This window comes from Letharia columbiana (assembly GCF_014066305.1).
Source record: "Letharia columbiana isolate WasteWater2 chromosome Unknown Sc0000018_s1, whole genome shotgun sequence".
Lineage (NCBI taxonomy): Eukaryota > Fungi > Ascomycota > Lecanoromycetes > Lecanorales > Parmeliaceae > Letharia > Letharia columbiana.
In genome coordinates, this window is record NW_023501059.1 from 697453 (window position 1) to 722896 (window position 25444).

The 25444-nt window shown below is 49.2% G+C and overlaps 10 protein-coding genes across 10 annotated transcripts; 5 read left to right on the plus strand and 5 right to left on the minus strand.

The window, feature by feature from the left end:
• Window positions 1-532: 532 nt before the first annotated feature.
• Window positions 533-1242, minus strand: HO173_006358 (uncharacterized protein; the record flags this gene model as incomplete). Its single annotated transcript, XM_037308269.1, has 2 exons — window positions 533-1085; window positions 1160-1242. The coding sequence occupies 2 exons, from the start codon at window positions 1240-1242 to the stop codon at window positions 533-535; spliced, it is 636 nt and encodes a 211-aa protein (XP_037165043.1).
• A 460-nt stretch (window positions 1243-1702) lies between these two features.
• Window positions 1703-3015, minus strand: HO173_006359 (uncharacterized protein; the record flags this gene model as incomplete). The annotated part of the gene is made up of 5 exons (XM_037308270.1): window positions 1703-2016; window positions 2121-2327; window positions 2387-2418; window positions 2480-2889; window positions 2965-3015. The coding sequence occupies 5 exons, from the start codon at window positions 3013-3015 to the stop codon at window positions 1703-1705; spliced, it is 1014 nt and encodes a 337-aa protein (XP_037165044.1).
• Window positions 3016-4117: 1102 nt separating this feature from the next.
• On the plus strand, window positions 4118-4715 carry HO173_006360 (uncharacterized protein; the record flags this gene model as incomplete). The annotated part of the gene is made up of 2 exons (XM_037308271.1): window positions 4118-4516; window positions 4611-4715. 2 exons carry the CDS (start codon window positions 4118-4120, stop codon window positions 4713-4715), a joined length of 504 nt encoding a protein of 167 aa, XP_037165045.1.
• A 3997-nt stretch (window positions 4716-8712) lies between these two features.
• HO173_006361 (uncharacterized protein) lies at window positions 8713-10789 on the plus strand (the record flags this gene model as incomplete). Its single annotated transcript, XM_037308272.1, has 7 exons — window positions 8713-8844; window positions 8900-9126; window positions 9184-9438; window positions 9591-9612; window positions 9669-9803; window positions 9931-10082; window positions 10150-10789. 7 exons carry the CDS (start codon window positions 8713-8715, stop codon window positions 10787-10789), a joined length of 1563 nt encoding a protein of 520 aa, XP_037165046.1.
• A 395-nt stretch (window positions 10790-11184) lies between these two features.
• On the plus strand, window positions 11185-14276 carry HO173_006362 (uncharacterized protein; the record flags this gene model as incomplete). The annotated part of the gene is made up of 4 exons (XM_037308273.1): window positions 11185-11322; window positions 11381-11649; window positions 11733-12141; window positions 12207-14276. The coding sequence occupies 4 exons, from the start codon at window positions 11185-11187 to the stop codon at window positions 14274-14276; spliced, it is 2886 nt and encodes a 961-aa protein (XP_037165047.1).
• Window positions 14277-14601: 325 nt separating this feature from the next.
• On the minus strand, window positions 14602-15982 carry HO173_006363 (uncharacterized protein; the record flags this gene model as incomplete). Its single annotated transcript, XM_037308274.1, has 6 exons — window positions 14602-14865; window positions 14915-15131; window positions 15182-15300; window positions 15346-15585; window positions 15639-15757; window positions 15805-15982. 6 exons carry the CDS (start codon window positions 15980-15982, stop codon window positions 14602-14604), a joined length of 1137 nt encoding a protein of 378 aa, XP_037165048.1.
• Window positions 15983-16371: 389 nt separating this feature from the next.
• HO173_006364 (uncharacterized protein) lies at window positions 16372-18683 on the plus strand (the record flags this gene model as incomplete). Its single annotated transcript, XM_037308275.1, has 5 exons — window positions 16372-16395; window positions 16519-16737; window positions 16791-16850; window positions 16905-17019; window positions 17071-18683. The coding sequence occupies 5 exons, from the start codon at window positions 16372-16374 to the stop codon at window positions 18681-18683; spliced, it is 2031 nt and encodes a 676-aa protein (XP_037165049.1).
• A 680-nt stretch (window positions 18684-19363) lies between these two features.
• Window positions 19364-20775, minus strand: HO173_006365 (uncharacterized protein; the record flags this gene model as incomplete). Its single annotated transcript, XM_037308276.1, has 2 exons — window positions 19364-19429; window positions 19486-20775. The coding sequence occupies 2 exons, from the start codon at window positions 20773-20775 to the stop codon at window positions 19364-19366; spliced, it is 1356 nt and encodes a 451-aa protein (XP_037165050.1).
• Window positions 20776-20997: 222 nt separating this feature from the next.
• On the plus strand, window positions 20998-21592 carry HO173_006366 (uncharacterized protein; the record flags this gene model as incomplete). The annotated part of the gene is made up of 3 exons (XM_037308277.1): window positions 20998-21109; window positions 21170-21462; window positions 21542-21592. 3 exons carry the CDS (start codon window positions 20998-21000, stop codon window positions 21590-21592), a joined length of 456 nt encoding a protein of 151 aa, XP_037165051.1.
• A 346-nt stretch (window positions 21593-21938) lies between these two features.
• On the minus strand, window positions 21939-24950 carry HO173_006367 (uncharacterized protein; the record flags this gene model as incomplete). The annotated part of the gene is made up of 1 exon (XM_037308278.1): window positions 21939-24950. The coding sequence occupies one exon, from the start codon at window positions 24948-24950 to the stop codon at window positions 21939-21941; it is 3012 nt and encodes a 1003-aa protein (XP_037165052.1).
• Between the last annotated feature and the right edge of the window lie 494 nt (window positions 24951-25444).

Below are 25444 nucleotides of genomic sequence, written 5' to 3' on the forward strand. Positions count from 1 at the left end.
AGCGGAGAAGAGTCGAGGGAGGGGGCGAGAAGAGGTGGTGGAGTTACGGACAAAGAACATAAGTTCACGTCTACGATTTTTCAACGGTTTCTGCAGTGGGACTACAACCCTAACCCTGATTCTTCCCCGGATTCAATACGTCCACAGCTCTTATACAACTCAACTAAAAATACACTGATCTCTGTTTGAGTATTCTGATCGCCGTGCAATCTCCTCTGATGGGGAAGAAGCCAGATTCCCACAGACCATGGCCCTGCGCACGTGTCTTGCAGCATTATGAAGCGTTAATCACGAGTAGTAGATCTCGAGTACTGCAGGACGCTTGACGCAACGCCCCATCCTTGAACCTAAGTTGCTCCGGAGAAAAGGACTTTTTCGGTCGTTGGAAGATGCTTGTAAGCCATCCAAAATTCATCTCCTTCAAGGTATCACTGTCGACTATCTTCGCCCACGGGGTCTTCAGTCATACTGAAGTACTTGATTCGCAGCTCTTCTGTTCCTGTCGTTATTCCTCTCGAATTTCCAGACGGGTTCAGTCCTCAAGCCCTTGCATTGGACTACCCGAGTCCCTGTTACGCTGTTTTGCTGACGTGGGGCTGCCAGCCCCACCAGCATCCTTCCCTGTGGCAGCTGTCTTGGTGGAGATTGACGTTGGTCCGCTGACAGTGCTGCTGGCAGTCTCCCCAAAACCAACCAGGCTTGCATTTCCCTCGTCACTCATACCAGCACTGCTGATCCCATCATCCTGATCTTCACTCATCTTGTCCGAGTCACCTCCAGACCCTGTTGCAGACGCGCTACCTACAGTACTTTTACGTAGATAAGACGCGTTGTCAAAGTATCCTGGAGGCTGCTGCTGTTGGATATGTTGGCTCCCTTGGGCAAGATGTTGATTAGCGCCACGGAGAGTGGCTACTCTTTCCAAGCCAGCAAGACGAGATATGCGGTCCGCACGTTCGGCGTCAAGAGTGTTGGCCGAGGAATTTGACGTTGAAGAAGTGCCGTGCGCGTGTGTATGGGGCGGTGCTTGCCCGAGTGATCCGTCCTTGATAGCAGTCGTGCTGAATGCAGAGTTAGGTGTTCCCCTGCAGCAATGAGTGTCCGGCTTGATACTACCGAGGGAGTACACAACGGGGGTCAGAATGAAGTTAATACTTACGGCCCAAAGTCAGAAGGGGTTCCTCCAGAGTCACTTGGAGGAGGAGGAAGATTAATGAGGGTTGGACCTTGAGATCTCGACATGATTCCGAATTAGAGGTGGCCTTGAAGAGGGTGATGTACAGTCTGAACTGGAAAGAGCTTTGTCTGGAAAAGTTGAGCTCAAGCGGGAGGTATGCCTGTCAGAAGGTTACGCGTAGGGGCAAGTGTTCAGAGGTCTTTTCGCAAAACAGCGGATGAGGGAAGAATCAAATTGTTGTTTTGAAACGTGTTGTGAGTTGTGAGTTGTGACCGCCTCCACGTCTAGAAATCTAGGGATCCTAACCCTGGTGACCCACAGAACCGCAACTTTAAAAAGTGAGGAAGCGCATTTCACACCTTATGGAGGTCAAACAACAGTTAACCACACTAACGACATTGATATATTCAATTTCGTGGATGATCAAGTACATGTAATATTAATATAGATCTCGCGGCATCTTCAATCTTTATTCACCAAACTTTTCGTAATCGTTATATACCCGGCACCCAACCGGAGCAGATATCATACCTTTCCAGTGACTTCGTAACCCCTCAGTATTCTTTCCGTGGAATCTCCTCTGCCTGCCAATCCAATAGTCCCGTTCTGGTGTACTGCGATCTCGCGACTCCGCTCGTCTAGTTGTATTGCTGTTGGGTGAGTACCCAACCTAGGACCTTTGGGAGACATCTCGTCGTCAGAAGAATTCCTCTTCCGGCGGCTAAAGAATGATTTGAAGGGCGCCAAAGAGCTAATTACCACCGCGACGCTGGCTTCAATTTGGGACCAAAGATTCAACCACGACGTTTCGGGATGAGAGTTGTGTTGATTTGTCACAGCTACAAGACCTCGCAATTAGCATTGGCTCTTAAGGGTAGGCTTTATTTGGAAAATTGTGTAGTGTGCAACAGGGTTCGTTTCAGGAAAGAACGACTATGCTTACCTATCCGGATGATTGCAAATATAATTATGACAATTCCAAGGCTAAAGATTCCACCAAGCGCGAGCTTCTGAAGCAACGGGCGCTGAACACGGAAGGCCAAATAGAGAGGAAGCGCTATTATCAGGGCGTCGGTTATGATATCCACAGCTGTGCTATATCGGAGCGACACAAGTGAACGAGAAATATGTATTTGGCTCTCGCATTGCCCTAGGACTCCGTCAACAATGTTGCAAAGACGGACACAAACTGGTCACACAAAAACTGACCCAATACGAATGATGAGCATGAGACCGGATACCTGTAATCTTGACCATCAACTTGATGATCTTGCAGCTTGCGGTGGGGACACAGTCACATACGTGATGATGGCACCGATGTACGAGAGCACACTGATGATGACGGTCGCCCACCATACTTGACGGCAATACTTGAGGTTCTTGGTGAGACGATGGTAAAATGATAAGAAGCACGCCTTGACGGCCCAGAGGCAGCTCCAATAAAGATATGTCAAAGCGAATTGCAATTTCAGATAGAAGGTTGCATTCTTCATGAAATTCGTGTCAGGCTCGGCAAGGCCTGCTCCGACATTGAGAACCTGATACATCGAGGGTATGGCAACCGTCAGCACCAGGGCGAGGCCGAGAAGGATAAGGAGGGCAAGCGAGGCCCATGCATCGTCAAAGTAAAGGCGGCGCGAAATCTTGAGTCGAATTGCGATCCGAGCAAGGAAAAAAAGCACTGCGATGGCGAAGAGGCTCCATGTGGCTGCCTGTTGAACGACAATGAGCCGACGGTCATGACGAAGACGCTCGAATGGCAGAGTTAGATTGGATTGTTTACTAACCAGCAAGGAAGCTTGGGAAACCTTAGGAGGCTGTTCGGTTGCTGTCGGCATGATGCCGTATCCGTCAATCGACCTTGTTGAGGCTTTCCTGTTCACAGTTGTACCACGTCTGAAAGGATTCTCTAGAAGGCGGCATGCTCGACGACACTGCTTACAGCGGCTCGCGACTGGGGGATGAATTATGGAAGATGATGAAAGGAACAACAAGGATGATGGATGATGGGGGTGAGAATGTCCGAAACTTTAATGGTCCCACCTATGATTGTTCTAGGTACGGTAATGTCAGCAGCGAGCATGCTCTGCGTGTTACCTTTGCCTGTCTCGTACCCTGCCGCCACATGCCACCAAGGTGCATTTGAGCATGGCGATCATTCGTGCGCTTCCCGGGTCTTAGCCCAAGATCTTTCGCAGACCATTGGGTGCACAGTCACACGCTGACTACCGCCGGGGACGGTCCGTCTATCATGGTCTATTGGTCTCTTTTCTGCGCATTTCATTCTCTCATTTCTCACAGTCAAGGGAAGAAAGCCGGAAGTTGCATTTACTGTATACCTAATTGTGTCCTTGCACTCATTCCGCGGACCACTTGATCGTCCAGGGAGCCCACCCCCCTAACATCGCTACGGTACTTTACCTTAGCTTATTCGCACTACGGTAGTGCTACTAGCCTTGGTACTACCACTGGCGGCTGATGTTGGGACCAGCGAGAGTTCGAGACTAAGGTAAAGTACCTTAGGCGACAGCAGGAGAAGAGGACATGCCCTTTAGAATACCGTACAAGGGTCCAGCGAGAAACTCGTAAGGTGTTACATAGGGTTCTGCCTGTCTATGTTATACTGTTGGTCTGGAAACCTAATCTATAAGAACCTCGAGGATGTAGTCATGCGTTCTGGAGCGAATCATCAGTCATCCCTCGAGGCTGTTAATTGCGGTACGAGTTTACCAACATTCGCAGACTAGGCGGACCTACGCTCGAAAAGCCTCAAGCTCTAGCCATGCAGGATGCGTTTAAGACCATCTTAAATTATCCCACATTAGCCGTGACGCAGTCGCGAAAACAATTCGAAGATTATTTCTACTATAAGATGAGATCTCCACCCATATATTCCTTTATAGATGATTCACTACTGACATCCTTTTCTCAGTGCACGGCATGAAGCTCCATTCCTTTTTGACATGCATTGCAAGCCTTGCACTCTGCGACCCTGTCGCTGGCGCAAGTAGTTGGGCTTTTGACCCAGACTCATGTAACCAAAGGCATCTTGCGGTCCTCCAGCCTGCTCTTGAGCGTGCAACGACAATAGCGAAGAATACAGCGACCTGGTTGCCAAAAGATTCCATTTTCAAGCCCAGTTCCGCTCGCAGCAAGCCCAAGTTCGCTCAAGCTTTACTCGGATCAAATCACGCCAAATACGCCCGATCCGTATTCGGTGGTGGAAAGATCGGCTGGAGCGGCGACAATATAGATATTCCGGGGATCGCAGGTTTTACAGGGCGGATGGACTGGACAGATCCTAGCGCCCGGAGACCGTATTCTCCAACGAAGAACCTAGTAAATCCTCCCGTCGGACTTGCGGAAAGATCGCAGCACGATCATCGCTCGCATAACTACTCTCATCATCTACTTCCACTGACACACATCAAAGGCTATATATTGCAACGCCAATAACGTCGGAGGTAGTGGTAATATCATGTCCAATCAAGGTAATATCCGCCAGTCATACGCTGGAAGCAGACTGACCGCAGCTTAGTATCACAAACCCTGTTCCAGGGACCAAAACCACCATGCGGCGATACCAACGAAACCGATTCAGCAATGTTAATATCCCACTACGATGAAACAAAGAATGTGAATTATTGGTTTATCTGCCCTTGGTGGCTGGAGAAGATGGCGAGTGCTCCCCAGATGTGGGACACCAGAACAACAATCTACAACATGAGGAAACAAATTATTCTTAATGATTGGACCCTCGGTGAATGGCGAGCCCGGCGGAACCAGCAACTCCTACCAGAGCCTAGCCTGTATACTCGTCGATCCGATAGCTTTTTGTCCGCGTGGGCGATGGACATCCTGCTTTTAAACGCGGTAAGTCAATGTTAGTCGAAATGCGGACTTTACAAAGTCACGTGCTTTATAAAGCAATCTGTTGATAAGAAGGCCTTGCTCAGCTCATGCACACCTGGAACGGCGGCCTGCGAAGAAACATTGCTGGAGGCGAATCCAGCGTTAATCCCAGCTTGCCCATTGGTCAGTCCCGAAATATCCCCGAGCGTTACTCCTCCGACTCGCTGACACGTTATAGATTGGCCCTTCTTCGTCAACAACGGAAATCCTAATGTTGTGGCAACATGGTCTTGTAAGCCTCCAGATCAAGTGTGCACATTACATTACAACCTCACTTACTGACGGTTACACCCCTTAGTGCCCTATACATTCATCGCTATAGGTATGCATTTATATTTTAACAGCACAGTAGCATTCCAGTCACGCTAATAGGTTAATTCTTCACGTCGATCTAGCCGTCTTCGGCTATCAGACCGGTTTTGATACTGATCCTCTCAGTGGAGAGTATACGAAGCTGCTTCCTTTTGACTCGCGAAATGACTTCGGCTCTCCCGACGGTCTATACCATAAGCCGCCAACTGGGCCAGACCCACCTCCTTATCAAGGGCCAGACCCACATCCTCAAGGGCCAGACTCACCTGCACCTCCTTATCAATCGTCAGCTGTATAAAATTCACCACCTTACTCGATACCAATTGTGGGAAATGAAATTATCTACGGGGGCACATAGCAACTATTTAGCACGTCTTCAGTCCCTTTGCACTGGGTAAACAGCGCTGAGATAAGGGCCCCTTCGGTAACCACATATTTTCAAAATATGCCAAACATATTTTCAAATTAGCGTACTATATATACACGGTTACGTTCGGTAACCATATTTTCACTTGCCAGGCCACATTGCACATTGAAAATATGTAAATTATGGGTTGACCCATAATTTGAGGCCCAATGTGCGCTAAGCACACAGAAATAATGGACATTTATGACTGCAATAGCGATATTTTTCATTTTCATGACTGATAGCCACATTTCATAACTGCAATAGCTATATTTCAGTTATGGATGACTCTCTATCTGAAGAGGTAGCTGCAAGTGTCATTCTTACTACTGCTCAGTACTATTCTTCTTATTATAACAGGAGACGGGGTAACGACGAGGACAATAGAAGCATTAACAATGGCCAAAGCATATACAGCAGTAGTAGATATATCAGTCATAAGACTTGTCTCTGACGAGAAAGAATTTTTCGACTATCCTACTGTTAGCAGCAGCCCCTACGGGGGCCCTGCGGGGGCCCTATTTAGGTCCAAATAGGGGTGTCTGGCTATCAAGCGCAAACACCCCCGGGACCAGGCTTTTTTAGCTGAGTTGCTAACACCTACATTCGATTCTTACTCAGCGAGATTACGAGGTTACCGAACGAAACCGTACTCGTACCTATATTTTACATATTTTCAACTGTCTACTAGTGCTGTTTTGAACCCACATTTCATTTGCCAAGAGGTGGGGTAATATATGTTGGCATATTTTGAAAATATGTGGTTACCGAAGGGGCCCTAAGCCTCCTATAAGCACGGATCAGCAAAACTGCTATAGTTGTTCGATTTGATCTTAATGGAAGGCTCTCTAGCGTTCCAAAGCGAATAAGCTCCGATGGTATCGAGAAGGCGGGGTTCGTCGCAGAAGATATGATTGAGAAGAGGGCAAAAGTCACGCGAAATATCAACTGGAGAAACCCCAAGACCGATGATACATCTTAGACTGTATTTGAAGTCCGTTCGTCATACTCTTTGCCGGATATCGAGGCCTCCTACATCGCTGTACTGTTACCTATCTCCCGCTTTGCCTTGAGGCCATTTCTTACTCCGACAATACTGGGATCACGTGTTAATGTAACGGGGTGTGGGCATGCGTGGCTGAGTAACAGTATGTGATTGTTACTAGGTAGATTAAATCCTGAGGAACTCAGTGGGAGTCCTCAGCAAGAGTCGTTAGATGTCACGATCATGATGCACTCCAACAGTGAGAGACGTAGCGAAATCACAGATCTGTATGGATTCAGATCTGTCGGCGGCGCCTGACCAATAGGCTTGACAAGGTACGGAGTATTGGAAGTAGCGATGTGACCAAAAGCCTTGCAGTAATTATACTTTTAGTAATTAGAGAGGTTTCGCAACTCTTTTAAAACACTTCCTCCTTCCTTATTCGGTGTAATATTATCTGAAACAGGCCTAGCCCTAGTCATAAAGTAAGTAATAGACTAGTCATAAAGTATGCTTATCGAGGCATTCTACAGTTCGTAGAATCGTCTTATAAGCATTTGGTGCGTTTAGTGCGTTCATAAGAAGTATAGACCGTAGTCGCTAGAAAATCCAACACTATTAGTATACGCCTCAAATGTATAATCGAACGTCTATCTTCCGCGTGGTTTTCCCTTGAAAATATCTTCAAGAACACGCTATCGCAAGTTCGGGTAATTAACGGATATATTGGTTTAAACATCGGCTACTATCTAATCGGGCTAGCGTTGGACCCTGACCCTCGTAATCCTGCGCAACTAAAATTGTAATCTAAGTTGCGAAACCTCTCCATTATTATTATTATACGTGAAATTACTGCAAAGTAATTGGTCTGACGGTTACGCTAGTAGGGCACTAGTAGGTACTTAAAATTTGGCCTGGAATCCACCTGTTGAGAGGTACCATTTCCGTGTAATCTAGTCCTACTGAGGGTACTCTTGCGAGTCAAGAAATGAGGCTATACAGATCCTGCCTCGGTAAAGGCCCTCCAGACCGTATGGTCTCTTTGGCTATGTGTTCTGATAGGAGGCATGCTTGGTGGGAGGTCAATTGATGAAGAAATGGTAGGTTTTGAAGAATTTTCTCCGCAAGATATTGCCAAGACTATGGATTTGGCCAATCAGAAGGCCTACATTTGGATTACTAAGCGCATTTCACGAATTACATGCTGTAATGCTCTAGAGGCCTGACATACGGTAATTACTGTAAAGCATTTGCTTTGCATGTAATATCACATCGCTACTTGGGACCAATTCCTCCATTTCTACCACCTTGACCGGTACTTCTCTCTACCTTCTACACTTGATCTGCTTTGCTTGATATCGTTTCCTTTTCGCATCCAACCTACACAACGGCTCGATATGTTATCGTTAGCATGGCTGCATAGCTGCATGATGGTTGAATCTTAGACTGCCATGTTCTCCACTGTGCCACTCAAGTAGGTACTGGGAGCGGTGCCGCAAGGCGTTGCGTCACACTGTAATCTACTTTACCTACCATAGGTACATTACCTACATATACGGTATAGTATGTTATCTATAATCTACTGACGTAATACCCGTCCGTTGACAGCCGTTTAGCCGTCCATATGACTCCCACATGCAACACTAACGCGACGGGCTGTTTTTGGCCTCTCGGGGTTTTGGACGCTGGTGGGGGAGGTTTTTCTCCTTCTCGCTTATGGCTTTTTTGGCCACTGTTGGGCTCATGCCAGTGGAGCGCTTGGTGCCCTTTCTTGCTTTCTTTGGATTGCTTGCTACGTGCATCTCAATTAGATAGAGTACGGTACTGCACGAAGCACAGCACCTTCACCTTTCCCCCTTCAGTGATTTGGCTGCTTCACTACTGTATCACAACCCTATTATCATCTAGCACTGTGTCAACATGGGTATACTCCCGTCCATTCTTTCGGCCGCAGCAGCCTGTGCCTTCTTCAACCCTTCTTTTGGCGTCTCAGCGTCCACAACACCCGATGCGGCAACAGTCAGCGCAGTCTTGAAGGAGCATCCAACTTGTGTTCGTCTTACGATGCTTCATGGCTATAGACGACCGTGTCTGACGTCGCGCTTAGTGCAATGCTCTTGCTTTCTTATTGCCTGGGAAGGTATCGACTGCAGGTGGAGCGCCCTATGAATCATCCCTTGCCTCCTACTGGTCCTTGCAAGAACAAGCCGTGTCGCCCGCATGCGTTGTCACTGCTGAGAACCCTACCGATGTCTCGGCCGCAGTGTTTGTGCTTGACATTGCATCCAAATTAACGCATGTCGAAGGCTGCAAGTTCGCCGTCAAAAGTGGCGGGTGAGCTGCCTATCCCAATGGGTTCTCGTCCGCAAGACACCAACTTACATGACCCAGGCATACTCCATTCGCAGGATCCGCAAGCATACAAGGTGGTGTCAACATTGATTTGACCAAATTGAACCAAATTACAGTCTCACGTGACCGGACGTCGGTCAGTATCGGTCCAGGAAACAGATGGGAAGCCGTATACCTAGAGCTCGATGCCCGAAATCTGTCCACATCTGGTGGTCGCGCTTCAACGGTTGGTGTGGGCGGGCTTACTCTTGGAGGTGGCTTTTCCTTTTTCTCTCCAAGATATGGACTTGTTTGGTACGTACACCCGGAGCACATTGCTCCTATTGCGGACCATTCTGCGAGCTGCGAGACATGTTCTGGGAGCAAAAGGCTCCTAGCCTCTTCGAACTTTCTTATTGCTTAGGATTTTGCCGTGACAAGGGACGCTGATTTCGAAATTCTGATAGCGACAACGTGATCAATTTCCAGGTAAGCCGCTCCCCTTTTCGATGCTCGTGCGAAAATCTGACGCAGGCACGCTGCAGGTTGTTCTTGCCTCTGGTCGGATTGTGAACGCAAACTTAACGTCATACCCGGATTTGTTTGCAGCACTGAAGGGTGGCTCGAGCAATTTTGGTATTGTCACCAGCTTTGATTTGAAGGTGTTCAAACAGGGGAAGGTATGTGTTTCAAGGTCGAATGATTTCAAAGAGTTTTCGCTTCCTTCACAAGCAAGTTGTGTCCATGCCCTTCGACGACTTTCAACTCAATATCCATCGAAATGTTATGCTGATGCTGCTTCTCTAGTTTTGGGGAGGTTTCGTTGGCCAAGATATCGGTACAAGGTTCCTTCAATTTCAGTATTTCGAGGATTTCGCCAGAAACTCGACCTATGACCCATATTCAGCTCTCATAAATAGCTATTCCTATACTGCGAGCGAAGGCTGGATTATCGCGAGGTGAGAACGTTCCACAATCATCATGCTCGCCTGAAGGTTCGCGACATGCGCTAAATCTTACGAATAGCGACTACGAGTACACGAAGCCTGTGGCATATCCTGAAGCATTCAAAAACTTCACAGATCTTCCTCAAACATTCAACACGATGCGCATTTCCAACCTGACCGACTTCACCATTGAGATTGATGCGAGGAACCCATCCGGCAGCCGAGAAATATTCGTTACTGCCACCTTTAAGAATAACGCCACGATGATGGAGAAATTCTTTGATCTAGCCAATCAGACTGTTCAGGGTATCTCGGATGCCACGAATTTGACGTTTAGTCTGAGTTTCCAGCCATTGCCACAACTTGTCATTGGGTATGGACCTGCCAACGGTGGTAACTCTCTGGGATTGGGTCCGGAGGACGGCGATATCGTGAATGTTCTTCTCACTATTCAATGGGCCGAGGAAGCTGACGATACGCGTATCGATAACGCAGCCCAAAGCCTATTTTCCCAAGCGGAAGCCGCCTCTAAAACCATGGGTACCTATAACCCATACCTATATCTAAATTACGCCGCATATTTTCAAAACCCGATAGCTGGGTATGGGAATGCGAGTCAGGCGAAGCTAGAAAGGGTGAGCAAGAAGTATGATCCAGGCCAATTATTCCAGAAGCAACTTCCTGGAGGCTTTAAGCTTCAGCAAAAAGGGCAAGACTAAGAGGGAAAAGTGTACCTATATAACTCAAAGACTCTGTACTAGAGAATGAATATAAAATGTGTGATACCAATAGTTAGACATTTGAGGTGCGAAATTGCTATGATATTATTGGACTTCACAAAACCATTGCTCCAAGTCAAGCACCTGCTTTCGGACTAACCCTTTCAGAGTCCGTAATGGACGAGGACCCTTTCATCCCTTGAGGTCTTGGCAGATACGAAACATCGCGGCGCTTGCTTAAGTCCGAAGGCAACCAAAAGTCGACGTCTTTCTTCTCGAAAATCAACAACTTGAAGCCATGCAACACCAGTCTTGATCTCTGAGGTGTCTACCCCCAACCAAGATCCCCATGGTAAAGTGCACTCTATCGATACGGACCATTTTGACCCGACACAATGTTGCCCGCATTCCACATCCGAAATTTGCAGCCTTCGCTCGTTCGAATCGACGCTCCATGTTACGATGAAAGTATCCATAGTCACCCAGCAGCAACACTAAAATATTACGACGAAGATGACGGAGACCTGATCACGGTAGGCATTCTCCGATCCGAGAGCTTGTCTAAGTTTGGTGCTGACGCGGGATATACAGCTTGGGTCATCCAGAGAATTGACGGAGAAGCTGAAAGAACCTGTCATACCGCCCTCATCAGGCCTTTTGGCAGACTTGCAGCATGGTCTTCAATCTTCAGAGCATCATGTATTCGAGATTGATGACCGCAACTACGTTCGAAAGCTTTGGGAAGACATACAGAACAGCTCTAGCAAGGACTCGGAGGACGGTCCCGTCGCACAAGATAGGGGCGATGCCACGAGATGGAGCGCAGAGATGAAGACAGGTCTGGCGATTCTCTACGAGAGGTAAGCCTAGCTCTCCTGTCGACGGAAGAAGAAAAGGGATGATCATGCAAAGAGAAGAACCTGCCACTAACACCTCTGGACAGGCGGAGACACGAGATATGGAATCCGATCGCAGAAGAACTTGGCGTCACTTGGCAGTCAGTTGATGCGATGCATTGGGCTTTGGGTCAAGAAGAAATGGCTCGTAGAGCTTATGAGCCCAATTTGCATTCTGCGCAATCGAGAAGCTCTGAAGAAATCGCTGAGGCAAAGCCCGAGTCCTCGTACAATGGCCCCAGTACGCAACAGTTCGAAGATTATCGCGTCCACCATTTCAATGCCACGAGACCACCTCAAGTACAGCTATCAATGCCGGTAACACCTCAGCCGGTTAAGGCCACGGCTGGGCAAGCTACCCTTACGAGGGTCTCAAATGTGGACTTGGATCGCTCAGCCTCGTCACTCAAGGGGAAGAATGGAGAAGCGAATCTTACTGTGGAAGGAAAGAGGCAGGTAAGTCCGAGCACCCTTCTATCGAGACAGGTATAGAGCAGTAAATAGCTAACATGTGGATGTAGGCACAAGCTGCAGGTGACAAATTACGGGCGAGGACTGTTTTATCGCGCCATAGAAAGGGTATCATGACTGCAGTCGACAGCCATCTAAACCGATGGGCGAATTACAAGTCATCGACATCGGCATTTCTTCCCAAAGCGTCTACCAGCGTGTCTCAACCCTTTGATGGACCTGGCCTGACCTCAGAAGGGAAAAGACAGGCGCAGGTAGCTGGCGACAAACTTCGCTGCCGGACAAATCCTATTCGTCATTCAAGGCCTTCCCGTGTAGGATCCTTGGAACATGAGATTAGCAAAAATCGCTGGTCCTCCTATAGCGGAACACGCGCGACCCGTTTTGACGAGCGTCAAGACGCTCAAGAAGAAGCAAGCGACCCCTCGAATACTATGAATACTGACGAAGTGCCCAGTCATGGGCAGCCATCTCTTCTGGAGGTCTTTGAAGCGGAGTTGGCCAAGAAATTCTCGGCTACAGACAGCGAGGAAGCCCAAGAAGTTGGACCGCGAATGTCAGTGCCCGAACCGGCTATTGGGGTCGATTCCTCTGGCGAGACATCCATAAGTCAGCCTTTGCTTCAAGGCTCACATGCACTCTTGGGACTCATCAACGAGCAACTACAGGAGCTCACTGCTGGAGATATGGCGTTATCGCAAGACTTTTCTACAGCAATCGATCATGGCCTTCGTAAGGCTGTGAGTGGGGTTGGTGCTTGCATACTAGGCATTGCACGAGGGCTGCAAGAAGTATCCAGTGTCTCACGTCAAGCAGCAGATAGGACTCGGGACGCCGATCATCAGCTCGTGGACGACCCAATTCTCGGTTTCCAGAGTCTGACGGGGAGCTTTACCGCCGCTTTGAGAAGAGAGATGGCTGTAAACCCGCCTGGAACTACTTTCGCCCCTCGCAGAAGACTGGGAGAAGTAGAGACTGGCTCGAGCTCTACTGCATTGAGCACATCGCAGGACAGAGACCCCAATGAAGACGCGATGACTGCGCATAAGAGCAATGACTCCCCCTTTAATGGTGGCATTGATCCGTCTGAGACAGCCTATAATTCGAGGCTGAATCATGCAGCTGCGCCAAGATACATATCTGAAATGCCTGCGAGCCCACAGCTAGAGATGGAACGCCAACCTAGGTCTCGGCCTGCCATGAGCAAAGAACCACGATTTCACAGGCCTGGACCCATCAACCTCCCAAATCGTCCGGGATGTGTTGACCATCTACCTGCAAGTTCACGTTCAGTTGATGATCACTTTCCTACGTTAGCCCAGTTCAAGGGAGAGAGTTTTGGAGCTCCTCCAAGCTTCCCAGCATTACCAGGTATGAAAGTGCTACTTCCCCAGCGAGCACCCCGTCTCTCTGAATTTGGTACCAAGGCTGGAGACTCTGGGCCTGCCAATCGGACCCACTCATATGTCAGCGGTCCGAGTGGCGGAGAGGCATCCCGGCGATCTCATGATCCGGTAGCTGGGCCTGGCGAGCAATCTGCGCAGCGAAACGGGCACGAATTCATACCGCTGAGCTCTCTGAGCTCGGCAGCTTCGTTAGCAGGGCCTTTTGACTCTCTGGAAGCGGAACTCTCAGCCCGGGCCAATTTGAGTGAAGGACTTCGTCGGAATGCCACTACCGCTAGCATAGACACCACGCACGCCTCAAGACACCGAAGACCTTACTCTGAAGTTTTCGATGGTTCAGGAAGGGTCGCATGGGGTGCATTTTTGCAGGACAATGGTCGCGGGCCAAGAGGTCTCTATAGGGCTGGTGACGACAGAGGCAGGCCTCGAGGTGCCAATCGGGAGCATTCCACAAGGCTGTCTCGGCGCGAAGCGGAATCACGACGCTCGCCTCTTGCAGCGGCGAGGTACGACGATGAGCATCACGACGACTCTACCGTGAGCAAGATTCATGATTGCGTTGGGCAACTCCAAGACCTTGGTTTTGGGAGCGACGACGAAGATTTTGTGGACAGACTCCTAATATACGCTCAGGCTGCAGACGGGTCACTGGTGGACGCTATCGATTTGATTGACGAGGAGCAGCGAGCGTATAGGGAGAGACTGAGTCAGTAAGGATCGGGTTTTCAGGCGGGAAAGCTGGGTTAGCGAGGTAACAAGAAGGAGTAAACACTAGAGTGTTCGGGTTGTGTGCTTGCAATATGATGAGACCCCAGATTGTAATACAAATGTGAACTTGATGTCTTCGGTCTTGTGAGCGTGAGCGAAAATAAACAGTCAAGCCCGTATATACCTGACTGATTGTGAGACTATGGCTCGTTTTCCCGGATGTAGAGATAGAAAAAGAAAGAGAGAGAGAGAGAACGAGGTGAGATATAGTACAAATACAACGCCTGCCACCAAGGATATCTCCTTTACGGAAGCAACCTGCCTTACGTCTTCAATCTCCAAATGTTACCTTCCCATCAGTGCCGATGCTCGCCGTACTCATACGAGGAGCTTTCATAGTTACTGCGGAGCCGGCCTTAGACTTCTTAGCAGAATCTGTGGTGCTTCTTTCTGCTGGAAGAGTGAATACCGGCTGTACTACTCCTGGTTGCGTGTCGGCAATTTCGTTGACGTTCTCAGATGTCAGCACATCAAGTATTCTAGCTGCGCGGGTCTGTAGCAGGATTGTCGTTGGCCCATGGAATTGTAAGAAAAGCTAGCAAACATTAAGATCTCTCGTGATGATGTGGTAGGCTTCCACTGACCCTATCGCCCCAAATCGTCGCTCTCGCCCACGTGCGTACATTGAAAAGTATCGTTGTGAATGTCCGCCACGTCCTTGAATCGCGCATTGCTCTTATGAACCTTGTATCTGGTAGCAGGTTAGAGACGCCTATCTCCGGTATCTGAAAGCGCAGCGAGGACGACCTCAAACGGTGAGGCAAAGGTGGGTTAGCGTTCATGCTATATGCAACGACGTTGCTAGATTCAATATCAGCATCGGCGGTCTCGCAATACAACTCGAAACGCACCTTGGGTGGACCACATATGATTCTCCTGCTTGGAGGACTAATTGAGAAATGGACCCTTGACCTGCAAGGGCAAGGAGTCCCCTTCCCGTGACCTGAGAATTACCCCAATGCGCCAAACTCTTGAACAGTCAGCCCTTGATCTCTTTCTCGGCACTGACGCATACCATGTTCCGGTTCACAGAGGGTGTAATAGAGAGCGTCTGCCCAGTCCATGCCAGAAGAGCTTTCCCAGTAACCATCCAATCCAGCGTTCCATCTAGATTCAGCGTTGTCATTGAGGTACGGGATGCTTTGGTAGATATGAGTGCCGTGATAGGCGTCGTAGACGATATTCTCTGATAAAGGAATGGTATTTGAAGAAATGCTCTGCGGAAAGGCGCCAGTACTGAAAGAGTTGACACTGCCTACTTCGTTCTCAGCGTGTACAATAAAATTTAGACGATCAAGATTTGCGTACATTTTCAGCCTTCCCTCCTACCCCAACCAGTGAACCTTTCCGAGTGTAGAGATTTTGAGAGGCTGAGAGAGAAACGGAGAGGAGAGAAAACGGTGAGCCAATGACCTCAAATTTGGCATCTTAAACACTGTCAGTATGCACTTGAGATCCTGACTCTCCAACAGACCTGATGTAGCACCGCTCGTACTTGGGACTGGCTCAGAAGGGACGATATCAAGAGCGTCTGCGGACGGGGTAGAAATGCGTAGATCTCGTCGCCAGATGGCTGGTGAAGAGTGCCATACACTGGGAGCTCTGGAACACCTTGACTTGATGATCTCTGAACCTCTCAATGAAGCCCGCATAGCTTACAAGGGACTGGACCATCCTCCAGAACGAAGAAGTTCAAGATCGCGAAACGCGGGATTCAAAACGGACGCTGCAGAAGCCGGGTAGCAATGGTGAAAATTAACCCTAGAATTTGACATGACAACACGGGCAAGCATGCAGGAGGGCAGGTCCTGTTCACACCCTCAATTCTAGCAGAGCTGTACGGTGGAGCAACTCAGCATTCTAGCATTTCAGCATTTCAGACAGCAAACGCTATTACTGGGCTACACGCCGATAGATTTGCTGATACAGTGGTGAAAGCAGCGGCATGGGGCCTGTGACATATGCACGTATGCACATCAATACAATGATACGAGTACCAGGCGCCTGTAAATACTTCGAATAATTTAAGCGCGACGATAGGATGCGTCTCGCACTCTCCATCAAAGTATGCGTGCCTTGTCGCCTCCCCCTGAAGAGTTCAATTGCCAGATCAAATTATCTATTTGAACCGAGACCACGCTTTCTCCCTCTGCGACACCTGACATATACGAATCATTTGCGGCAAAAGGACAGCTCAAGGCAGCAGAAATCTCAGGGCAAGGTGCACCCACGTCCTGAACAATCTCAAAGCATCAAGCCGGAATCGTATCAGGAGCCAAGCAAGGCAAAGCCTGCTGAAGCACCTAAGACAGACGCTCTGCTGGCAGAGCAGACTGTTTCCAACAAAGAGCAAAGGCGCGCAGATTGGATCATAATTAAGGAAATGGCCAAGTATATATGGCCAAAGGTATGGCGGACATGGACATCTGAATGACGGCAAAGGCCTAATGATACACTCAGGGTGACCTTGGAGCGAGAGCTAGAGTAGGAACTGCTCTGGCTCTACTTGTTGGATCAAAGGTAGGAATTACATAACTAAAGCTTAGATTTCTTCACTATACTCAGACATAATAGGTTTTGAACGTACAAGTCCCTTTCTACTTTAAGAGTATTGTTGATTCAATGAACGTGGACTTCGTTGCCCTGGGTGGCACAGCTTGGACGGTCGCAGGTGCCATGATAACAGCTTGTATGGATTCTCTGCTTTTAAGATTGTACATCTGCTCATGAATATCCTCAGATGGTGCCACTAGAATTGGCACGGCCGTTTTTCAGGAAATGAGGAACGCTATATTTGCAAGCGTTGCTCAGAAAGCCATTCGCCGAGTTGCCTGCAATGTCTTCGAGCATTTACTCCGACTCGACCTCAATTTTCATTTATCGCGACAGACAGGAGGCCTCACGAGAGCCATTGACAGGGGAACAAAAGGGATAAGTTTCCTACTAACGTCAATGGTCTTTCACATTATCCCTACCGCGCTAGAAATCTCAATGGTCTGTGGGATTTTGGCATACCAATATGGGCCAAAATTTGCAGCCATCACTGCTGCAACGATGGTGGCTTACACCGGATTCACCGTTGTAACCACATCCTGGAGAACGAAATTTCGAAAGCAGGCAAATGCTGCAGATAATCAGGGCGCAACGGTGGCCGTCGACTCACTGATCAACTTTGAAGCCGTCAAATATTTCAACAACGAGAAGTACGAGGTGGGGAGATACGACAAAGCTTTAAACAACTACGAGAAAGCTTCCATCAAAGTCACCACCTCGCTCTCTTTTCTGAACGCAGGGCAGAATCTCATCTTCTCCAGCGCCCTGTCCGGCATGATGTATCTTGCTGCTGACGGTATTGCGACGGGAAGCCTCACGGTTGGAGACCTTGTAATGGTTAACCAGCTGGTCTTCCAGCTCTCCGTCCCTCTCAATTTTCTTGGCTCTGTTTACCGAGAGCTGAGACAATCGTTGCTGGATATGGAGACCCTTTTCAACCTGCAAAAAGTCAACATCGCCGTCAAAGAGTCTGAAAAGGCGAAAGCACTCGAATTGGCCAAGGGAGGAGAGATCAGATTCGAAAACGTGACTTTCGGGTACCACAAGGACCGGCCAATATTGCGGGACCTCAGTTTCACCATTCCGGCTGGTCAAAAAGTCGCCATTGTAGGTCCAAGCGGTTGTGGGAAATCTACAATCCTTCGGCTGCTTTTCCGCTTCTACGATGTAGAAACAGGACGAATCTTGATCGATGACCAAGATATCCGCGAGGTCAGCTTGCAAAGCCTGCGCAAAGCTATAGGGGTCGTGCCTCAAGACACGCCCCTGTTCAACAACACTATCGAGCATAACATCCGCTATGGAGACATGAATGCAACTTCGGAAGAAGTACGCAACGCCGCTAAGCGGGCCAGGGTCCACGATATTGTTGAAGGCCTTCCGGATGGGTACAATACCATGGTCGGTGAACGTGGGATGATGATCAGTGGCGGAGAGAAACAAAGATTGGCAGTGTCGAGACTAATATTGAAAGATCCGCCGCTGCTTTTCTTCGATGAAGCGACGTCAGCCTTGGATACTTACACCGAGCAATCGCTGCTACAGAACATCAACAGCATACTCAAAGAGAAAGCGAGGACCAGCGTCTTCGTGGCACATAGACTACGGACCATCTTCGACAGTGACAAGATCATTGTCTTACAGAATGGACATGTGGCGGAGAGTGGCACGCATACCCAACTAATTGGTGAAGGCGGTGTGTACTCGACGTTGTGGCATGCGCAAGAGACATCGCTTGGAGATAACGGCGATGCTGAAACGGACTCTCACGAGAACCCTGACGAAGTTGAAAACCAATGAGGGCAGAAGGCGTTCAGTAGGCGAAGGAAGGGTTACAATGTACTCTACACGAATGTATGATTTTGACTGGCCTATGCCTCGAATGGACTCCAATACGAGATGGAACATGCGAACAGGGCAGGGTAGAATAAGGTTAATAGTTCCTGTACCACCATGCTATGTATACCTCTTCGTTCGTTATCGCTAATACAAGATGCTGTAAGAGATGCTGTTGAAGGATGAGGCTACAATGCCTGGAATGCTCACAGTAGCCAAGATAATCTCAAAAGCTCGCCTTTGTGTACGAGAGTAGCTGACACTTGAACGATAATGGTGGTCGGATGCGCTGCAATGGTGAGCTCAAAGATGATTTAGAACTCTAGACCTGTCGAACGCAAAAGTCACGTTCATGAAACCATTCATCATACAAAGATCGTAGCCCAGGGCGATGGTACACTCAAATCATAAGGGTCGGGAAGGGTATATATTGCACGCTCGCTCTAGTTATTGGCCCCTCTTTTCATTTAGGAGGCAGACAAGGGCCAGACTTAATGTCATAGCTGCACTTTTCTATCTAGAATCTGCCACTGTCTACTTGCTAGACACTCTGCAATGGAGTGCTATAAAACACCTCATCCGCCCCTGGAATAGGTCGAAAGATACCCCGGACGCCATGCACACGTAGCTGCCGCTTGTGATCATTACTTCGCGACCGCAGCACTCAGCACCGAGGTCCTGAAGAAACTTCCCTTGGTGCGCTCGATTACCTGCACTCAAGTTAGCACAAAACATGTATCAAGTAGATCCCAGAAAGCATCCTCACCTGTTGGTATACTGAGTTTGCAGGGTGATTCATCAATACCGTCCCTTCCTTGTAATCCAGCTTCCCATCCATTCTTGTATCCCGAATCAGATTCACAATCCACTTCTCACCTTCCTCCATCTCCAGGCCCAATCTCTTGCTTAGATCCCCAATATCGATCCTCTGGTGAATCTTGCAGTAGCTTTCACTTATCAGATGCCTTGCGGCCTCCACGAACGCTTCCGCCGCTGCACTCAGGAAGAAATCGCCCTTGAGAACTTCCTCCGCTTCACTCAATTTCCTCTGCGCTTCTTCAAAGTCGAAATCGATATAAAGGGCTTTTATGAAGTCGGTGACTGGGTCATGGTATTCGTAGCCTTCCTGGCGTACAACCCGCACGAGATCTTTGAGCTGTTTCTGGTACTGGCCTGTGTTGCGCGTTCGTGATCTGTTGGTGATGACCGCGGCGGCAAGGTAACGTAGGATCCAGGGGCAATTGGTCTGTATGGTATTGATGAAGGCGGGAGAGAAGAAGAGTTCTGTGATCTGATCGCGAGCGGGTTCGTAGTTGAAAAAGGGAAAGAGCGACCAGTGGATAAGCCATGTCCGGTGCTGTAGCTGTGCCAGGGGATTGTTGAAAAGTTTGGTATCGATACTCTCTTTCACTTTATTGACCTCCTCCATTACAACGTCCCATTGCGTGGTCAGTATATCCGAGGCAAGTTTGCCCCAGGTAGCGGATGTGGCTTTGTCGTTGTCCGTGGAGAGGATGCGGAATTGGTCGAGGAGGTGGGCGGCATTCCCATAACTACCACAGCTATATTGAAACCGGCCGTAGTCGTAGAGCATGTCTACCATCTCAATTGTGACTCCATGGTTCGTTTCGAGGAATTTCAAGTTGGCCACTTTGTCGCTGCGGAGGTTCGACACCACACTGTCGTCACTGAGTAACTCATCGATCTGACTGGTCTCTTCCGTAAAGAGGGACAATCGTTGCAAAACCTCTTCCCTCTTCTTCACAAACTCTTCAGGCACATCGTCGCTGTCGTTGAGTTCTTGCCACAGACTCGCAACGTAGTCGGTCATGTTCGTCTGCTTGAGAAGCTCGTATTTTGTCCTCGTGATATCCGTGGTCGTGCTATCAATCCCCTCTTGGCCGGACAAGAATTCGAGTAGGGGAAATATAAGATGCCGGTCGAGGTGGGGGATGAGCCTGGGGAGGAGATCATTTTCTTCTGAGATCTCCGTGGACGCCGTTTGGCCCTTGCCATTCAATATGGCTCCTGCTGACGTGGGAGTATTGTCTGCCATAGCGGCGATGATGTAGGAACGTGGAGCAGGTATGTGATTGTGGGCAATTCGAGCAAGGAAAGTAACTCACTGTGTGCCTTGGCGCCAAGAAGACAGAAATCTGCCAACCATCCCTTATTCTACTATCCAGCCCTGAGCACCCGACAGCGAGCTTTACACGACCATAAGACCATACGTGATATAAGAAATTACCAGCTTTTGTTGTTCTCCTACACAATAACAATGGCTTCAGTACCATTTATGCCCTTCCTACGTCCTCTTCCCCTTCCTCGTCTCTCCTACATTCATATTCTCCAGCGCCAAATATCAAGCCTACCTCATCTCTGTCAAAAAGGTAACCGCCTCCCCGTGCTACGACCAAATGTCCTTCTAGCCGACGGCTGATTGCCCGCAGCCACCATAATTGTATCCAAGACGCCAACCCCACCACCGGCCTCTCCTGCGGTCAAACCTTCGGCGCAAGTCGGTCTTGCCGCCCTACCTCCACTTCCCTATCACGTCCACCGCACGGCATCACAAAAGTTGCCAATTTATCACCTCGCCAAACGCGGCGGCAATCTCCATCAGACTCGGATACGGAAAATTGAAGGAAACGTCGAGAAGCTTAGAGAAGAGATAGTGGCAGGGTTGGCCTTGAAGGAGGAAACCGTTGTCATTAATCGATTGACAGGGCATATCATCATAAAGGTACGTGAACAGGTTCATGAATGAACTGCTGGGGTCTGAAGAAGACTGAGAAGATGGCTAATATAAATCGTGTTCATAGGGGTGGTATAAGGACAATATCAAAAGGTTCTTGGAGGAGCGGCATTTCTGATTCACGCTATCGGTTGCAGTATTCTGTTGAACAAATGCGTTTTAGCTAGGTTCTCATTGAGCATGGGATCTGCCTGTGTGACATTGAGCGGAGGACGAATTGTACAAATTTATAGACATCCCCGCACATCACTACTTTGTCCAAGCCAAATTACTCAGATACAGCCTCGCTCCCAGTGTCTCAACCCCATGACCTGCTTGTAAGGTTACTAATCCACGTGCTTAGTACAATGTCACACATTTACATCAGATCAAGACCCATTGAATCAAGCCCTCCTCGCAACCCCTAAAGCCGAAATGCAAGCCGAAATGCGCGCTGTGAACTCGAGCCCTCACCGTAAGCATGCTTAGGCATCCAAACCAGAAAGACCACATAGCATCGCTACAGTAATATCCACCGTGTTGGCTTGCACTAAAGCTGAAAGGACACTCCGTTTGTCAGGCATCACTTCGGGTGGCAGTCCTTTTGCACTGCCAAGCGCATCCTTCGCTTTCTCGGCGAGCTTCCTCAGGACCGCAAGCCCACGATTGGTGATCGCGATGATACCATTGGGATCGTTATCCTGCATTCGACCGGAAACATGCCGCTGTTGGGATGAAGGCTGCGGCTGTCTGCTGAATTCGGACACCATCCTTGTTAGACTGAAGATAAAGCCATCCCGAGATGTAAGCCATGCGTATGCGAGCTCATGCTCCGAGGTTGGTATCAGGCTAACGATTATTTCCGCGGCCAGCAGACCTTGCACGAGATAGGGGGCGCGGAGCTTGACGAGACCTGCAGTGTTGACATGTCCATATTCGGGTATCGCAGCTATGGCCAGACCGAAAGCCCGAGTCAGCAGATCGTATGGTGGGTTAGAAGCACTGTCTGCGGCAAATATTGATCTATAGAAGGATCGATTCGGATCACCCCGAGCGAGTAGTTTCGCCAAGCTGTCGACAGCGTGTGGAAAGTAGCGATGGATTGCTGGGATGTAGGAGGAAAAGGTGATCTCTTCGTCCTCAGCGTTATGAGGCGCAGGCGATGGCGCGAAGGACAGCAAGAAATGGAGTATGCACAAAGCTTCCTCTTTCCCTGGCAAGTCGATACGCTGAGATACGTTGGTGAGAAATGTGAGAACATCTTTGCTGAAGTCTAAAGCGTTCAGGTTTGTGCGTAATAACATACTACGCGTGCCAAGGTATCGGATCACAGTGGTCATAAATCGAACCACCGTGGGATCTGCCAAGGCTGTGTGGTTGTGCTCCAGGAACGAGAAGTTCCTGAGTATCGTGGTCACGCAAATCAGCCTGTCAACTGCCCGATCAAGATCGTATTCAAGAGTGCCGATTTCCGGTACATCCTGAAGCATGGTAGTTTCTATCTTACAGCCTCTTGCAATCTCCTCATACGAGCTGATGAGCATGGCGTCGGAGACTTCGGCAGCGTGGTCCGCGAGCAGGTCCACTTGGTCCTCCGCACAATCAACCAAAGCCTCAAGCAGATCCTCGCAATTATCGAGAAGTGGTGGAGTTTGTTCAATGGTTAGAGAAGCTAGCGTGTCTAGCGCGAGGCGCACTTCTCCATGTATGCCCGAACGCAGAGACAGAGTCAGGGCCCGAATATCGACTACACCAAGCTCTTCCACCTTTGGTACGCTGAACTTGTACTTTAGTAGATCATCCACAGTTCCCAGAAAATTTGACGCAGGAGCCAACTCGATGCCCCCATAAGTTGGCGCTGTGTCTCCATTGTCGAGACTTGTCACATCGAATACTTTGTGCTCATCCAGGTTTGCCATCGTGGGCTCAAGCCTCCAATTCTTATTTTCTGATATCTGCGGTATCCGATTGGCGTCTGCCTCTTTTTTGGCTGCTGTGGACGGCTTTTGGGCTTCTCTGGGGGGACCCGTGCGCGGTGGAGCTTGCATTCCGAGTTGCGGCATGCTGTAAATGTTGGATGGGCGCCCCTGAGCTTGTCCCTGCTGTTGGGTCATGTATCCATTTTGTAGCGCCGGCCTGGCTTCATGCGGTGTAGTGATCATGTGCCTTTGAGGTGTTTGATACTGGGCATGCATGTGCGGCGGGGGTTGCATAAGCTGCTGCCCCTGCTGATTGTGTATTTGCTTTGTGGGAGAAAACGCCTCCTGTCTTAGATTTCCATCTCCACCTTGGTTGTGGTTGGAAAGCCTCGTATGATGATCTGTCATGGCCTGCCGTTGTTGCTGCTGTGTCTGCATGTATGTTTCGTACGGCAACAGGTTTGCATGCCAGTAATTTTGAAGTTCTCGACCGGCAGACATACATTGTTCTGCAATTAAGCCTAGCATTTGAGCAATCTTTGGCCATTGCCCAGTATTGTTTACTCTTTTGGAGCCGCCCATCTTCACAACATTAACAAACAGCTGCACGCTATTTATGTGTCGTCCTGCAATTAAAGGTCGATCAATGAATTGCATTTGTTGTTGTTGCATAAATTGAGCAATGGCTTGCAAGAGCTGACCCTGATTATCTGGTCGTGATGGCGCCTGCTGCGCGCGAAGCGCTGCGATCTGGCCTGCAGACATATGATTCGATGGTTGTGCTAAATGGTTCAGTGCACCGCCTTGCTGCCGAAATTGCTGTAGCTGTCGCATCCGTAGGGCATCTTGTTGCATCCTCAGCTGTTGTTGCTGAAGATTCTGGGATTGCTGATTGTATTGAGACAAAGCCGCACCGTTCACTGTTGTGCCAACCGGCGGAGTGAATGACTGACCAGGACCTGCACCGTATGGCATTACTTGTGCATAATGCTGACCTCCATTCTGAGGGGTGTTCACTCGGCTACCATGTTCCGACTGGGGGGGAGACGGATGTGCGCCACCGAAGTTCTGAGTGGCTGGAGAAAAAGGGGAAGGTGACATGGTCTGGACGTGCTGCTGTGGGGGTTGATGGTTAAAGGGCTGATGTGGCATAATGGGTGATTGACTTGGATTGCTGCCAGCTTGCTGGAATTGCTGGTACGATGATGTCCCAGAGAACTGCTGATTACCATTGATAGCACCTTGATAGCCTGGATACACTCCCTGTGGTGTTTGTGAGCGCGATGCCGGGAGGACGCCAGGAATTTGTCGAGGAGACTCTCCTATGCTATCTTCTCGCGGTCGAGGCCGTTTAGAAGGTATTAGAGGTTGAGTCGGGTACATAGGGTTATATGCCGGGGAGCCATTGCGCGCATTTCCATTCTGCATGCGCTGGTGTAGTTGTTGATTCTGCAAATGGTTGAATTCGAAGGACGATGTAGTAGGGGTCTGCATAAAGGGGTCGCCAGCAGGATTGAAGGCTCCATTGTCATTGTTGGGGAAGGACTGGACGTCGTTGAGCCAGTTTGGCATACTCATGTCGATTGGGATGTGCAGCAACCCATCTGCTCCTGAGATGTGCTGTTAGCACATCGTCCAGTATCATCGCGTAACTAGCCTCCGCGTAAACTCTTTGCATAGCGCCCAACGAGGACACGGAGAGGTGGCGCTGCGGTGGGAGACAAGAGTAGGATAATAGGGTATCCAAAGATGGCATAGCGCGTCGAGTGAATATCAGGACAAGGGCTATGTGGTGTCCACGAGTATTGTGACAGGGATATAGTAGAGAGAGATATGCAGAAAGGCTCACCTGGAGTGGCAGGCTTGTGGGTTCACTACTTGCATCATTGTCAACAAAGAGGCGCTTCAAGATCTGAGGTCTTAGTCAAAACTTACGCCAATGATGGAGCAGGCCTGGTGAGTGGGGAGGAGGCTTCATCACGAGGAACAGTCAGCACAGGCAGGCAAGGCTCGAGTGGAACGCGATGGGGACGGAATGATTCGATGACAGAGAAGCATGTGACTGATGACAC